Source organism: Artemia sp. Qi Xiang Cuo, chromosome 2, assembly GCF_049724085.1.
Source record: "Artemia sp. Qi Xiang Cuo chromosome 2, ASM4972408v1, whole genome shotgun sequence".
Taxonomy (NCBI): domain Eukaryota; kingdom Metazoa; phylum Arthropoda; class Branchiopoda; order Anostraca; family Artemiidae; genus Artemia; species Artemia sp. Qi Xiang Cuo.
Window position 1 is genome coordinate 29,440,179 of NC_142795.1, and position 17,359 is coordinate 29,457,537.

Below are 17,359 nucleotides of genomic sequence, written 5' to 3' on the forward strand. Positions count from 1 at the left end.
TTTCAGAATTAAGAATATAATTATCTCATTCCCTTGAACAAGTTCTGAGATTTCAGCTTTTATTTCCTAGTGTATTCCAAATTTGATTCGGCATCCAACCGTATAAATTCGATTTGGTTTTGACTATACTTCTTAGGTATCTACTTGAAGCACAAGCTATTACTAACTTTAAGTAGTTGAGTGAGTTAATGCTGCTCTACTCCCTAACGGGCTAATACAAATCGCCCATGTTTCCTAATTTTATCAAGGAGCAATAATACTTGTCTTGATTTTACTTTTGTTTATTGAAAAAATAGCTATGTAGAAATTTTTTTCAGTTGCACGCAAATATATAAATTAATGTGGCTCGACTAGAATTTAATGATAACCGCCATATCCGCCTCCAACAGGGTGGTCTGAATACCATCCAAAAGCTCCATAGCCACCAGTGTAGGCACCATAGTCTACATAATCGTTCCCGCCATAGCCACTTGCTGCATAAGAAGAGTCTCCAGCGGAACGGGGACGAATAGGAACATCAGCATCGTCTGGGAAGGCAGCTAGAAAAGAAATATTTTGTACAATTTTGTTAAATTGACATTTATCTAGGTTAAAATTGATGAAGAAAGCCTTATGATTTTCAAAGAATAAGCAGAAAAGAAGAAAATGTGGTAAGGGTAGAGTTAATCGTGATCTGTGAAATTAGGAAACCGGATACTTGAGCAACAGCTCCAATTTTAAAAAATGATTTTGGGGGGTAGTCTGTTTTTGAAAATCTAGGGGTGGGGGGAATTTGTTTCCAATCATTCAATAAACATACAAAAAGACATTTTTTAATCGACATGTACCCCAAAAAAGTTTTTTTTTCTCTAAATTTTCAAAAAAAAATCTAGGAGGTACATGCCCTCTTGCCCCTCCTTTATCCACGCCACTGTACTTGAGCCACTTTTAACAATGAATTTAATAAGATTCTATCCGTATTGTTCTGCTACTATTTGTATTTGAAGTTTGTATTTTATTTAATTGAAAGAATTACTAAGGCCTTTCTAATGCAGTTCTAAGTCATTCTTGACCAGGAAATGAAATTACATTAGTAAATAATTCCAACTTATAATAGTAAATAATATCCACTTTATTTGATCTTTACTTTTATATTTACTCTGTAAATATACTGTGCCTATTAAAATTAAACCCGACTATAACAAAAATGAGTGTATCTGGTAATTGTTTTGGAAGGAGGGGGCAAATGGTCATCTAAGGAAGGATAAGAAACAGTTTGGCATTTTCTATCAGAACTTTCTGCTCGCTTGATTTTTTTATAAGAGGTCAAGGTTTTCTAGGGATTAACTACCCAGCCTCACCTCCCCCTCCTCCATTATCTACGCTTACGCTTATATACCACTCTAAAAGCGGCTAATGGATAAATAAAATTAACATCATTACCAAGAAGAAACATAATCGATAGAAGCTTTGTTACTCTAATTCAAGTGTCCATTACTCATTAAAAGCTTTCCTGGTCTGAGAAAAGAATTTATTTTGGGAGATGGTAACGTTCCGGGGAAAGTAAAAATTCAAAAAAGGAAAAAACTGGCCAACATAGATAATCTAGAAAAAATTTGAGGTAAATTTTACAAATCTTGATATTTTGGGGTGAAAAAAAGACCCAGTTCACCCCACCTCTGCGCAAGTGCCTGTTCCTGTTAACCCATAGTTTTTTTTTTTAGTTTTTTTTTTTTAACTATTTCAATGTTCGTATTCACAAATGTAGGACTTACTATGACACAAATCTATTTTTGTGACTTAAACAAAACATTACAATTTATAGCTTGGTAAATAATTGTATACGAGTGTATACGAAACTGTATTGTGTTGCCAGAAAATTTTTAAGTGATATAGAGTATACCATAGCTATTTAGCGTTAAAAGCTCATATTTTGGTAAATTTCCGTAGTTCGCATTATTATTGAACCCTAACAGTATGACCTATGATGGACAGTTTGGAAACAATAAAAGACTACTTACCCCTTCTCACACGGTGATTGAGCTGGGGATATGGCTGAAGCGGCACACCATTGAAACTAAGATATTGAAGATCTTCAATTGGAATAGCAACAAATCTAGGGCGGGCAGAGGAGAGGGCAACAGCACCCAAAAGACAAAGGGCAACAAGCTTCTAAAAGAGAAGTAAACAATTAGTATTTGGCTAAAATTTGATTAATCCTAATTCTATTGATGCAAGAAACACGAAGGAGAATATTTGACTAACTTTTGATAAATGTTAACCGTCTTAGTTTTTTGCACAATGTTACAAATAGTACATAATGGGACACACCATAGGAAAATACCAGGAATTGTGCCACCAAACCACACAACTTCCACACGAAATTTCCCCTTCTCCCATTGTATATGCCTACCTGTGTCTATCGAAAATTTGAAGATTAGTAAGAGTAAAATTTATCAACAAGAAAAGATGTTAGTGAACTTCTGCTATAAATGTTTCAGAAAGCTCATTAGAAATACTTCTTTTTCTCATTACTTCGTTAGATAGCATTTCCAAACCAAAGTCTGCCGTTTATTTTCACAGCCTTCAATATTAAAAAATGTATGTGCATCTTTTGTGGTACGGTCAAAAATATAAATTAATGATAGAAATTAGGGTACTTGTGTGATAAACGCCCTGCCTAATGTTCTTCTAATATGTTTCTCTGAAGCTCAATCTAAGGAAATATACCAAAGTAAGATAAAAACATGATACTTTAAAAGCAAATTTGGGCTATAGCCTATATTTGCACATTAGGGGTTTGGGGTGGGAGTAAAGTATAACGGTCTAAGATAAGATAAGTTTTATTCTTCATTAGTACACATACAATATTACATGTTATTACTCCCACAAAGGCTCATTGGCCTGTACAAAGGGGGAAGACATATGAATTGCTTACTCAGAGATTAAAAACAAAAGAAAATTTAAAATGATCACTTACTCACATATGAAGGAGAAGAAAAGAAAATATAGATAAAATGAAAACTATAAAAAAAATAGAATAAATAAACTAAATTAATTAATAAGATTAAAAAGACTCAAAAAAAATTCTACGAAGCCAAAGAATTTTCAACAATTTTTTTAAACAAACCGAATGAGCGGCACCCTCGAGCTGATTGAGGCAACTTATTCCATACAATATGACACGCCATTAGAGGATTAAAATCTGACCTTATGCAAGGAGTAAATGGAACTTGAAAATGATTTGTCATATTGCGAAGACTACAATTATTTTGATCCGAAGTAAAAGATAGTGGAACACTTAGGGGCCGGGGGAAATCACCATGAAGCTGAGCAAAAGTAAAACATGCACATGAAAGAATGTATAGTGACTCAAGATCAAGTAATGGTATAACTAAGGAACTATTAGTCTCCTGAATGAGGTTTCTAGCGGTAGGTACTTAATGTGGTAGGTACAATTATTCTGCATATTATGTAGTAAGAATTATTTTCTAACTAACACTGTCCAAATTCTGTACCAACTCCCCCCCCCCTAATGTGCAAATATATAGCCTAAATTATATATTTTCCATCTATTCTGTCACTTCTCTTTGTCTTATCTCACGCTAGGCTGAAAGAAACTAACGACAAAAAAAAAGCGGTTCTATAATGCGTCAATGTATGAACAACTTGAGCGGTAGGGCATTTATCATACAAGTACCGAAGTTAGATATCGTATTGAATAAGAAAAATAAGAATATAAAAAATACTCTTTAACTCCAACGCATTTACTTATGTTTCCTCTTCTCTTATTAAGTAATTAACTTTTTTTTCTTTATATAAATGTCTTAAAATGAGAAAGGGCTGGTCTTGAAATGAATGATAAACACTATGAAAATTGCAAAAAATTAGGCTATGGCTCATCAAAACTTCGAGATTGCTAAGGGAAGTCCATAGGCCCCTTCACAAGCATGTGTTCTTTTATGCAGACATGCACTGAAGTCTTCCGAATATAAACAAAAACAAAACTGACACATTCTTTGGAACCCATTTACAGTGGTAAGTGTAGAGAAGCAGAATCCCAATTTTCATTTCAGAGGGATTCAAACCATTTACGAGGGTACATGCCACTAAGGAAATCTTTGTATGGTCATTGTATAATCGAATGCAGTATATTTAAACCTAAATCTTTATATTTTTGTTGCTCGAGTTAAATGAAGATTTGAAAGAGAAATTAACCAATTTTTAAAGTCAATTATTTAGTAACCCTCAAAAATATTGGTTGATAATATCTTTGATAAAACATAGAACACGATACCAAGACAGGTACTAAAATTAAAATTCAATATTAAAAAAAAATATGTGCATATTTTGTGGTACGGCCAAAAATAGGAATAATGGTATCCTGAAAAGGAGAAAATTTTGCTATTGTAAGGTGTCTACAGCTATTTATGGAATAACCTATAACAAAAGAAAGGTCAGCTTTTCTTTTCCAAAAATTTTATAAAGAAAAGCAAAATATCACAAAGAAAAACACTGCTGGGGCAGTTAATTCTAATTTCAGGTGTGTTATTTAGGAGAAGGTGCAGGATAGTGTCTCTTCAGGTGGAATTGATATATTAGAAAAGTGTTTTTGTGCTACAAAATCTTTGGATTCTTGTGCAGCCTGCACCGTGCAGGGGTGTCAAAATACTGCTATAAAAGATTGTAAAAACTTTTCTTTCTACTAGATCTGCGTGCAAAGAACAAAAAAAATTCAAGGCAAAGCAGGTTTTTGAAAAAAACTATCATCTTTTTCTGTAAGAGTATTTATTTGCACGTATATTTTTTTTTTGAAGGGGAGTGAAAGCAAATTCTTTGCTGGCGTTTTTTACAAGAAAGAAAGTTAAAAATTGAATTGTTTAGACTAACCAAGTAAGCCATTGTTTCACTATCAAGACAAAACTTAAAACTATTACTGAACATGACAGATGAAAGTTTATATATTTAAAAGTAGTTATGCCCTACGGCTTTTAAACTATACAGCTTTCAGGCACGAAAGTTTTCGAGAAAATTTAAAGCTAATTGACTTTGATCTTCAGTCAGTCATGCTGTCTTTATTTACTATTAATCAATTGTTATTTCCTATCTAGGTCGAGCTACTGGTTTGATCAGAGTTAATTACTCAAAATGGTAATTTCACAAATTCTGGATTAAAGAAACTAATTAGACACTTAATTTAGTTTCTATTTTTAGTGTGCACTTTTTACAAGTAATGGCTGTAGCATGTAAAGAATAAAATATGACATACCACTTACGTCTAAATATTCAGAACAGATTTTAAAATTATTTTGGTCTGAATTCGTAGCAGGTTATACAGTTTATGGTGGTCGTATTTTTGACTGTATAAAGTAAGTTCGCTGATGGTGAAAATACGTGGAATTGCATAAGAACCTGTCCATTTGGGGGGGGGGAGGGAAGCCTGCAAAAACGTTGGACAGGAGGAAGGTAAAGTTTTAAACATTTTGGCAGTAAAGCATTGTACGTTATCTAAATTTAACCAAATTCTGCACTTTTGTACATTTCAGGTCTTTCAGGGAGGGTAGTAAGCCTGGCTCAACCCCCTTCCTTTTTGTCCACATATGTATTTAAAAGATTCTAAATACATAGTTACAATCAAATAATATTTATTACAATTGCTTGACCATTATCAGTAGACAACTGATAATTAATTGAATATAGTATATTTGATTTTGATTGTCCTACTATCGTAGTCCAGACCTCGTTTAAACTAGTGCAAACTAGTCTAAATTAAATCCGAACTTGACCTATTCGGAAAAAGATTTTTTTGCGGAGCACAGCCACTTAAGTTTGCTGCAATTGTCCATCACGCCAAATTTTTGCCATATCTGCCTTGGACCCGCTTTAAAAATTTTCTCTTATCAGTCAATGTTTTGAATTACAGGCATTTTTGTGACTACAAAGTGTACATTAATCGAATTAATTTTCGGCAAAGGCGTTGTAGGGAAGGAGTTACACCAAATAGCTGGATCTCCTTTCTGTGGAAAACCCAAAATAAACAAAAATCTTTGTGCATTTTACTTTTTTCTTTTCTTGGCCGTTTTTCAGGAAACAAACATTACACAAACAGTTGACTCAACTGTTTGTGTGATTTCACACTTTGTGATTAAGTTTTAGTGTTGGATAAGTTTTTCTTTTTTTGTTTTTCATTTGGTACTCCGCTTTTTTGCATTTTTATTGTAAGTGGACGCTACTATTAACAACTCACCAAAGAACCAAGCCGCCTGAGGCCAAAGCCTCCCTCTTTATATCCTCTCAGGAAGTTCCCATTTCCATTAAATCTTTCTTTACGACATACTCCCACCTTAAACACGGACGACCTACTTTCCATTTAGCCCTAACCAGTTGTTACAGACCAAGCCCAGAAGAATTATCCATTAATCAGAATCCCGTGCGAATGCTGTGTCATTTACTAGGCTATAATTTCCTCAAGGGGTGCCACTCCTCAAGTGGGAATAGAGTTGGCCGCAAGGTCCCCAGTCTTGCAGGTACACCGACAGGGTCTAGGTAGCCCTTTGCAGAGGCCGTTTTCTATAGTTTTGGATCTTACGTCCCGCCTCAGTTGTCTTCCTATAGAGGATCCTCCAACGGTGGTGTTCTGGGTGAGTATGGAATGTAGCCCAATACTGGGAGAAGGTTTGTAACTCACGAAATGTGTGCACACACCGGTGACCCTAGTAGTAAGTCATATAAAGGTTTCACCAGTGATTGCGTAATATGCCTTACCACGGGCCAGTGACCTATTACTATGAACCCTACATGGGTTGGCAGACAGGTTTTCTAATATGACACTCATTTTTTGGAGGTTAAAATCATGGATACAAGTTTATTTTTTATTTTTTTTTAAACTGGTATTTTTTCAATGAAGCCCATAACACTTTGCAGAAACCTGTGAATGTAGGACTGAAAGTCCGTTCGTAGTATATCTGAATCCAATTACTAATCAAGTTAGTGTGACTGCCATTTTTTGATCTGGTTAGGTGGGTATAATCTGGTTTGGTTCATTATTGCGAGAAGGGTTACTCAATTTACATCTTAGTGTTAACTGGGCGATGACTTAGTCTAATTGCGTAGGTACTAAAGGAACATTGAATATTTTTTAAGATTTTGTGTTTTCGCAAGAAAATAGCTGGTCTTTAGCAAACTTAGCCATAGCTAGTTGAAACTCTGCATAAATATCTTCATTTTTAATCTAATTGCGTAGGTACTAAAGGAACATTGAACATTTTTTCTGATTTTGTGTGACCACCCGGCGCCCCAAAGACTCCTGAGCCTCCATTATAATACTTTTTAAGGCTTTATTATATCTTTTCAGAACAAATTATTATTTTAGGGAATTATTTTGATGAAACAGTTAGAGACATTTTAAAAGATGATTTAAAAGATGATTTTAGAAGAGGACTTGAGGGTGAAACTCTGTGGTTGTTATAATACACAAGTTCCATTTGAACAGTGTTGTGAGGTCCCTTACCACAACTCCAAAGGGCTCCGATCCCCCCACCCCAACCCCCAAGGTAACCCCACGTCCTCAAAGAGTCTCTGGGCTCCCAAAGGGCCCCCGGCGCCCCAATGGCTCCTGAGCCCCCCATTATAATACATTTTAAGGCTTTATTATATCTTTTCAGAACAAATTATTATTTTAGGGAATTATTTCGGTGAAACAGTTAGAGACATTTTAAAATATGATTTTAGAAGCGGACTTGAGGGTGAAACTCTGTGGTCGTTATAATACACAAGTTCCATTTGAACAGTGTTGTGAGGTCCCTTACCACAACCCCAAAGGGTTCCGATCCCCCCCCCCCAACCCCAAAGGAAGCCCCCGGTCCTCAAAGTTTCTCTGGGGCTCCCAAAGGGCCCCCCGGCGCCCCAATGGCTCCTGAGTCCCCCATTATAATACTTTTTAAGGCTTTATTATATCTTTTCAGAACAAATTATTATTTTAGGGAATTATTTCGGTGAAACAGTTAGAGACATTTTAAAAGATGATTTAAAAGATGATTTTAGAAGAGGATTTGAGGGTGAAACTCTGTGGTCGTTATAATACACAAGTTCCATTTGAACAGTGTTGTGAGGTCCCTTACCACAACCCCAAAGGGCTCCGATCCCCCCACCCCAGCCCCAAAGGAAACCCCTGGTCCACAAAGGTTCTCTGGGCTCCCAAAGGGCCCCCGGTGCCCCAATGGCTCCTGAGTCCCCCATTATAATAGCTTTTAAGGCTTTATTATATCTTTTCAGAACAAATTATTATTTTAGGGAATTATTTCGGTGAAACAGTTAGAGACATTTTGAAAGATGATTTAATAGATGATTTTACAAGAGGATTTGAGGGTGAAACTCGGTGATCGTTATAATACACAAGTTCCATTTGAACAGTGTTGTGAGGTCCCCTACCACAACCCCAAAGGGCTCCGATACCCCCCCCCAACCCTGCAGGAAGCCCCCCGGTCCGCAAAGGTTCTCTGAGCGCCCAAAGGGCCCCCGCCCCCCCCAATGGCTCCTGAGCCCCCATTATAATACTTTTTAAGGCTTTATTATATCTTTTCAGAACAAACTAATATTTTAGGGAATTATTTCGGTGAAACAGTTAGAGACATTTTAAAAGATGATTTAAAAGATGATTCTAGAAGAGGATTTGAGGGTGAAACTCGGTGGTCACTATAATGCACAAGTTCCATTTGAACAGTGTTTTTAGGTCCCCTAGCACAACCCTAAAGGGCTCCGATCCCCCCACCCCCACCCCCAAGGACACCCCCGGTCCTCAAAGGTTCTCTGGGCTCCCAAAGGACCCCCGGTGCCCCAATGGCTCCTGAGTCCCCCATTATAATACTTTTTAAGGCTTTATTATATCTTTTCAGAACAAATTATTATTTTAGGGAATTATTTCGGTGAAACAGTTAGAGACATTTTAAAAGATGATTTAATAGTTGATTTTAGAAGAGGATTTGAGGATGAAACTTGGTGGTCGCTATAATACACAAGTTCCATTTGAACAGTGTTGTGAGGTCCCCTAGCACAACCCCAAAGGGCTCCGATCCCCCCACCCCAACCCCGAAGGAAACCCCCCGGTCCTCAAAGGTTCTCCGGGCTCCCAAAGGGCCCCCCAGCGCCCCAATGGCTCCTGAGCCCCCGTTATAATACCTTTTAAGGCTTTATTATAGCTTTTCATAACAAATTATTATTTTAGGGAATTATTTCGGTGAAACACTTAGAGACAATTTAAAAGATGATTTAATAGATGATTTTAGAAGAGGATTTGAGGGTGAAACTCGGTGGTCGTTATAATACACAAGTTCCATTTGAACAGTGTTGTGAGGTCCCCTACCACAACCCCAAAGGGCTCCGACCCCACCCCCCACCCCAACCCCGAAGGAAGCCACCGGTCCTCAAAGGTCCTCCAAGCTCCCAAATCAACTGAAAGTAAGGAGCAACATCAAAACTTAAAAACGGACAGAAAATAGATTTTTACGTGAAAACAACTTCAACAGTGCCCAGCCCCCCGCAATCAGAAATTAAATTATAAAAAAGTTTCTTCAACTGAAAGTAAGGAGCAACATCAAAACTTAAAAACGGACAGAAAATAGATTTTTACGTGAAAACAACTTCAAAAGTGCCCAACCCCCCCCGCGATCAGAAATTAAATTATAAAAAAAAGTTTCTTCAACTGAAAGTAAGGAGCAACATCAAAAATTAATAACGGACAGAGAGTAGAGGCTGTGTGTTTTTTTTCTGAACTTTCTGAGGGAGGAGAGGGTAACTATTTAGTTTAAGAAATTAGTTTACGAGTAGAAAAATGCTTCACTACAGATAAGGTTATTTTGTTTTTTTTCTGAACTTTCTGAGAGAGGAGGACGGGATAACTATTTAGTTTAAGAAATTGGTTTACGAGTAGAAAAATGATTCACGTTTTTTTGCGTGAAAACAACTTCAACCGTGCCCATCTCACCGCGAACAGTAAATAAATTATAAAAAAAGTTTATTCAAGTTAAATTAAGTAGCACCATTAAAACTTAAAAACGGAAAGAAAATTGATTTTTGTATGAAAACAACTTCAACCGAGCCCAACCCCCCGTGATCAGAAATTAAATTATAAAAAAGTTTCTTCACCTCTTGAATACACAATACCGAAATTTCATTCAACTTTCATGTAAGAAAATTATGGAAAATACAATTCTCTAGTTCAAATGTGAAACTTAAGTCCAGTTTTGGATACTCATAATGATGAGGACTGATGATTCTAATTCAATATTTTCTTTTTTCATAAAAACATACTTTTTTTTAAAACTTTGAAATCATTCAACTTTATTTTTTTATTTTATTATTTTTTTTTGTACGTATCTTAAAATGACAAAATATGATTACGGTTCTAACAATTGTACTCTATGATTTCTCAGAGATACGATGCGGTTTTTCCACTGGTACTCTATGGGCGGTTATCGACACTACCTAGTTTATTGCATGCATTAAATCAGTATTTTTTACGCAGTGGAACGATAAACACATAAGTCATATCTTAAGAAAAAAAAGTGAAGATGGAACATTTTAATAAAGTGTGTTCACATGACAATGTTATTGTAGCATTGGATGCCAACAAGGAGAAGTATTTAAACTATGAAACAAGTACAAGTGGTAGCACTATCGGAAATGTATGCATGCATTGTCATGACAGTAAGGAATTAAATTTCTTTGGAATACCAAAAAAATTCCATTGTACAAATGGTGGATATACGAGATCGAGATCTCCGGAGATGATTGCACTCAAAGGGAATGCCAACATAAAGATAATCGTTGATGATAGAGGACAACTCCTTGCTATTGTTGAAGGTAACACATTACCAACTGATACATCCAATCGTCATCTTTTAGGTATTAGCTTTCAACGGAGGGTTAACAAAGGAAAGGTCTACTCTTCTACGAATATATTAAACCATATCTTGGCTAAGTCCCGAAACTGTTACATGTGTAAAAATGATGTAGTAAAAGACGGTGAAATTCCCAGAAAAACAAAATGAGCATTCTCAGAAAATGTCACTATGGAATATCAAGATGAATTGATGAAAAACAAAGTGCCAGCAAACGTTACTACCATTAATCAAACAGTCTATGAATCAAATAATAGCAAAGATGAAACGTATATTGAACCTGTCAGTGACACACCCGTAAATATTGTTTATGACTCAAGATGGAATAATGATTATTCTACCGATTACGAGTTAAGAGAAGACAATAGCTACAATATCAAGAGAGAACATGGTGAACTATTTTATGGAACAGATTCAAAATGACCAAAGTAGATCATTGATATTAATAATGTATCTTAACATATTTTTGTATTAATATTCAACCTAGCGTTATTTCATTAAAAGTGTGTTATGCAATACATTTTTATGTTTTCAATATTTTTAGAGTCAGCTAGCACATAAAACGTTTAGAATGTCTATTAAAACATTGGAGATGTATGAAAAGTAATTTGCATACATCTATTGTCAGACACATGGGATAACATTGTTCTATAAACGGTTCATAATAAAAAAAAATAGTTTGGGACAAGAAAAAAAAACAAAAAAAAACCTAAAATAATGTCGTGAAATCATTTTCAACACTCAGAGCCGGGGGGTGTTGGGATTGAATCATATAGAAACAACGAATTTACTTTTTTTTTTTAATGTGAATCAAAGACGTTTCGTTCTTTTCACTGGCTTGAAATTGCATACAAACGAGCCAATCAGATGTTACAATCCTTTTGTTTGCTCAAAATTAAACAAAGCAACGAGGGTTAGGCTACTTTATTTTGCATGTTATTTCTAAAGCCGATTAAGATGAAGAAATGTCTTCAACGTCAAGGCTATAAGAAAAAAAAAAGTTCTGGATATTTTTGTCAGTTTGTAGTTTATGCTCTAATATCGATATCAGTAACGATTCTATTTGAACTTTCTCCAAGTTTATCAAATTTATCTCTAAACGGTTCATGATAAAAAATAGTTTGGGACAAGAAAAAAAACTAGCGTATATTTTTAGAGTAGAAAAAAAAAATTCTGGTTAGTCTGAAGTTGATTGTCTGAAAAGTATTTTTTTGGGGGGAGATACATGATTGGCTGAAACAAAAGCAGAACTTTTAAAATAACAACAACTGAAGATCAGTAGATAATTCCGTTGTTTTTTGTTCTTTTTGTTAAACATGATTGGCTGAAATAAAAGCGGAACTTTTAAAATAACAACATCTAAAGATCAGTAAATGATTCCTTTTTTTTTTGTTGAACACAATTGGTTGAAACAAAAGCAGAACTTTTAAAATCACAACAACTGAAGGTCAGTAAATAATTCCATTGTTTGTTTTTTTTGTTAAACATGATTGATTGAAATAAAAGAGGAACTTTTAAAATCACAACAACAGATTAGACCGGTTTTTCTTTTAATTTTGGCTTCATGTTTTGTTACGTTGAATTTAGATTAGGCTGGTTTTTCTTTCTATAGTAGAGACTAGTGTATATTTTTAGAGTAGAAAAAAATTCTGGTTAGTCTGAAGTTGATTGTCTGAAAAGTATTTTTTTTGGGGGGGGAGATACACGATTGGCTGAAACAAAAGCAGAACTTCTAAAATCACAACAACTGAAGATCAGTAAATAATTCCGTTTTTTTTTTGTTAAACACGATTGACTGAAATAAAAGCAGAACTTTTAAAATCACAACAACTAAAGATCAGTAAATGATTCCTTTGTTTTTTTTTTTTTTTTGTTAAACACAAATGGTTGAAACAAAAGTAGAACTTTTAAAATCACAACAACTGAAGGTAAGTAAATAATTCCATTGTTTTTTTTTTGTTAAACACGATTGATTGAAATAAAAGAGGAACTTTTAAAATCACAACAACTGAAGGTCAGTAAATAAAAAAAAACCTAAAATAATGTCATGAAATCAACATGGTAAATGATTCCTTTGTTTTTTGTTTTTTTTGTTAAACACAATTGGTTGAAACAAAAGTAGAACTATTAAAATCACAACAACTGAAGGTCATTAAATAATTCCATTGTTTTTTTTTGTTAAAAACGATTGATTGAAATAAAAGAGGAACTTTTAAAATCACAACAACTGAAGGTCAGTAAATAAAAAAAAAAACCTAAAATAATTTCATGAAATCAACATGCAAAGTCGACATAGCTTTATTTCATTTTTTAAGGTTCATTTAGACGCGGTTACGTGCGCGCACGTAACCTCGTCTAAATGAACCTTAAAAAAATGAAACTTTTTTTTCTTATAGCCTTGACGTTGAAGACATTTCTTCATCTTAATCGGCTTTAGAAATAACATGCAAAATAAAGTAGCCTAACCCTCCTTGCTTTGTTGAATTTTGAGCAAACAAAAGGATTGTAACATCTGATTGGCTCGTTTGTATGCAATTTCATGCCAGTGAAAAGAACGAAACGTCTTTGAGTCACATTTACTAGCTTATATGCTAGCTTACTCTAAAAATAATGAAAACGTAACAATGTAATGCATAATATACTTTTGATGAAATAACGCCATGTAGAATATTAATACAAAAATATATTATGATACATTATTAATATCAATGATCAACTTTGGACATTTTGAATCTGTTCCATAAAATAGTTCACCATGTTCTCTCTTGATATTGTAGCTATTGTCTTCTCTTAACTCGTTATCGGTAGAATATTCATTATTCCATTTTGAGTGATACACAATATTTACTGGTTTGTCACCGACAGGTTCAATATACGTTTCATCTTTGCTATTATTTGATTCATCGACTGTTTGATTAATGCTAGTAACGTTTGCTGGCACTTTGTTTTTCATCGATTCATCTTGATATTCCATAGTGATATTTTCTGACAATGCTCTTTTAATTTTTCTGGCAATTTCACTGTCTATTATTACATTATTTTTACACAGGTAACAGTTTCGGCACGTAGCCAAGATATGGTTTACGATATTCGTAGAAGAGTAGGCCTTTCTTTTATTGACCTTCCGTTGAATGCTAATACCTAAAAGATGACGCTTGGATGTATCAGTTGGTAATATGTTACCTGCAACAGTAGCAAGGAGTTGTCCTCTATCATCAACGATTATCTTTATGTTGGCATTCTCTTTGAGTGCAATCATCTCCGGAGATCTTAATCTCGCATATCCACCATTTGTACAACGGAATCTTTTCGGTATTCCAAAGAAATTTAATTCCTTACTGTCATGACAATGCATGCATACATTTCCAATAGTGCTACCACTTATAATTGTTTCATAGTTTAAATACTTCTCCTTGTCGGCATTCAATGCTACAATAACATTGTCATGTGAACACACTTTATTAAAATGTTCCATCTTCACTTTTTTTTAAGATATGACTTATGTGTTTATCGTTTCACTGCGTAAAAAATACTGATTTAATGCATGCAATAAACTAGGTAGTGTCGATAACCGCCCATAGAGTACCAGTGGAAAAACCGCATCGTGTCTCTGAGAAATCATAGAGTACAATTGTTAGAACCGTAAGCATATTTTGTCATTTTAAGATACGTACAAAAAAAAATATAAAAAAATAAAGTTGAATAATTTCGAAGTTTAAAAAAAAAGTTTGTTTTTATGAAAAAAAAAATATTGAATTAGAACCTTCAGTCCTCATCATTATGAGTATCCAAAACTGGACTTAAGTTTCACATTTGAACTAGAGAATTGTATTTTCCATAATTTTCTTACATGAAAGTTGAATGAAATTTCGGTATTGTGTATTCAAGAGGTGAACAAACTTTTTTATAGTTTAATGTCTGCTCGCGGGGATTTGGTCTTTGTTGACGTTGTCTTCACCTAAAAATCTATTTTCTTTCCTTTTTTAAGTTTTAATGGTGCTCCTTATTTTTACTTTAATAAACTTTTTTTTATAATTTAATTTCTGTTCTAGGGGGACTTGGCACGGATGAAGTTTTTTTCACATAAAAATACGTGAAGCATTTTTCTACTCGTAAACCAATTTCTTAAACTAAATAGTTACCCCGTCCTCCTCTCTCAGAAAGTTCAGAAAAAAAACAAAATAACCTTATCTGTAGTGAAGCATTTTTCTACTCGTAAACTAATTTCTTAAACTAAATAGTTACCCTCTCCTCCCTCAGAAAGTTCAGAAAAAAAACACACAGCCTCTACTTTCTGTCCGTTTTTAAGTTTTGATGTTGCTCCTTACTTTCAGTTGAAGAAACTTTTTTTTTATAATTTAATTTCTGATCGCGGTGGGGGTTGGGCACTGTTGAAGTTGTTTTCACTTAAAAATCTATTTTCTGTCAATTTTTAATTTTTGATGTTGCTCCTTACTTTCAGTTGAAGTAACTTTTTATAATTTAATTTCTGATCGCGGGGGGCTGGGCACTGTTGAAGTTGTTTTCACGTAAAAATCTCTTTTCTGTCCGTTTTTAAGTTTTGATGTTGCTCCTTACTTTCAGTTGATTTGGGAGCTTGGAGGACCTTTGAGGACCGGTGGCTTCCTTCGGGATTGGGGTGGGGGGGGGGTCGGAGCCCTTTGGGGTTGTGGTAGGGGACTGTTCTGAAAAGCTATAATAAAGCCTTAAAAAGTATTATAATGGGGGCTCAGGAGCCATTGGGGCGCCGGGGGGCCCTTTGGGAGCCCAGAGAACCTTTGAGGACCGGGAGGTTTCCTTCGGGGTTGGGGTGGGGGGATCGGAGCCCTTTGAGGTTGTGGTAGGGGACCTCACAACACTGTTCAAATGGAAATTGTGTATTATAACGACCACAGAGTTTCACCCTAAAATCCTCTTCTAAAATCATCTATTAAATCATCTTTTAAAATGTCTCGAACTGTTTCACCGAAATAATTCCGTAAAATAATAATTTGTTCTGAAAAGATATAATAAAGCCTTAAAAAGTATTATAATGGGGGACTCAGGAGCCATGGGGGCACCGGGGGCCCTTTGGGAGCCAAGAGACCCTTTGCGAACGGGGGGTGTCGTAGGGGGTGGAGGGGGGGGGGGCGGAGCCCTGAAGGTTTGTGCAAGGGGACCTAACAATACTGTTCAAATTGAACGTGTGTATTATAGCTAGCACCGAATTTCACCCTCAAATCCTCTTCTAAAATCATCTTTTAAATCATCCTTTAAAATTTCTCTAACTATTTCACCGAAATAATTCCCTAAAATAATAATTTGTTCTGAAAAGATATAATAAAGCCTTAAAAAGTATTATAATGGGGGCTCAGGTGCCATTGGGGGGCCGGGGGGCCCTTTGGGAGCTCAGAGAACCTTTGAGAACCGGGGGCTTCCTTCAGGGTTGGGGGGGGGGATCGGAGCCCTTTGGGGTTGTGGTAGGGGACCTCACAACACTGTTCAAAACGAACTTGTGTATTATAACGATCACCGAGTTTCACCCTCAAATCCTCTTCTAAAATCATCTATTAAATCATCTTTTAAAATGTCTCTAACTGTTTCACCGAAATATTTCCCTAAAATAATAATTTGTTCTGAAAAGATATAATAAAGCCTTAAAAGGTATTATAATGGGGGACTCAGGAGCCATTGGGGCGCGGGGGGCCCTTTGGTAGCCCAGAGAACGTTTGAAGCCCGGAGCTTTCGTTTGGGGTTGGGGGGGGGGGATCGGAGCCCTTTGGGGTTGTGGTAGGGAACCTCACAACACTGTTCAAATGGAACTTGTGTATTATAACGACCACAGAGTTTCACCCTCAAGTTCTCTTCTAAAATCATCTTTTAAATCATCTTTTAAAATGTCCCTAACTGTTTCACCGAAATAATTCCCTAAAATCATAATTTTTTCTGAAAAGATATAATAAAGCCTTAAAAAGTATTATATTGGGGGACTCAGGAGCCATTGGGGCACCGGGGGGCCCTTTGGGAGCCCCAGATAACCTTTGAGGACGGGGGGCTTCCTTCGGGTTGGGGGTGGGGGGATCGAAGCCCTTTGGGGTTGTGGTAGGGGACCTCACAACACTGTTCAAATGGAACTTGTGTATTATAACGACCACAGAGTTTCACCCTCAAGTCCGCTTCTAAAATCATCTTTTAAAATGTCTCTAACTGTTTCACCGAAATAATTCCCTAAAATAATCATTTGTTCTGAAAAGATATAATAAAGCCTTAAAAGGCATTATAATGGGGGGCTCAGGAGTCATTGGGGCACCGGGGGCCCTTTGGGAGCCCAGAGAACCTTTGAGGACCGGGGGTTTCCTTCGGGATTGGGGTGGGGGGATCGGAGCCCTTTGGAGTTGTGGTAAGGGACCTCACAACACTGTTCAAATGGAACTTGTGTATTATAACGACCACAGAGTTTCACCCTCGAGTCCTCTTCTAAAATCATCTTTTAAATCATCTTT

The 17,359-nt window shown here is 35.7% G+C and overlaps 1 protein-coding gene across 1 annotated transcript; it reads right to left on the reverse strand.

Annotated features, from left to right (window-relative positions):
- Positions 1 to 260: 260 nt before the first annotated feature.
- On the reverse strand, positions 261 to 4,907 carry LOC148955105 (uncharacterized). The gene is made up of 3 exons (XM_089108060.1): positions 4,870 to 4,907; positions 2,001 to 2,151; positions 261 to 539 (listed from the first exon to the last, which is right to left on the reverse strand). Exons 1-3 carry the CDS (start codon positions 4,879 to 4,881, stop codon positions 358 to 360), a joined length of 345 nt encoding a protein of 114 aa, XP_088964186.1. The 5' UTR covers positions 4,882 to 4,907; the 3' UTR covers positions 261 to 357.
- Between the last annotated feature and the right edge of the window lie 12,452 nt (positions 4,908 to 17,359).

Bases quoted from the DNA above. Each gene is read 5' to 3' on its own strand.
- LOC148955105 (XM_089108060.1), bottom strand. The intron at 540-2,000 runs GTAAGTAGTCTT...TTTCTTTTCTAG, and splicing joins CAATCACCGTGTGAGAAGGG to CTGCCTTCCCAGACGATGCT.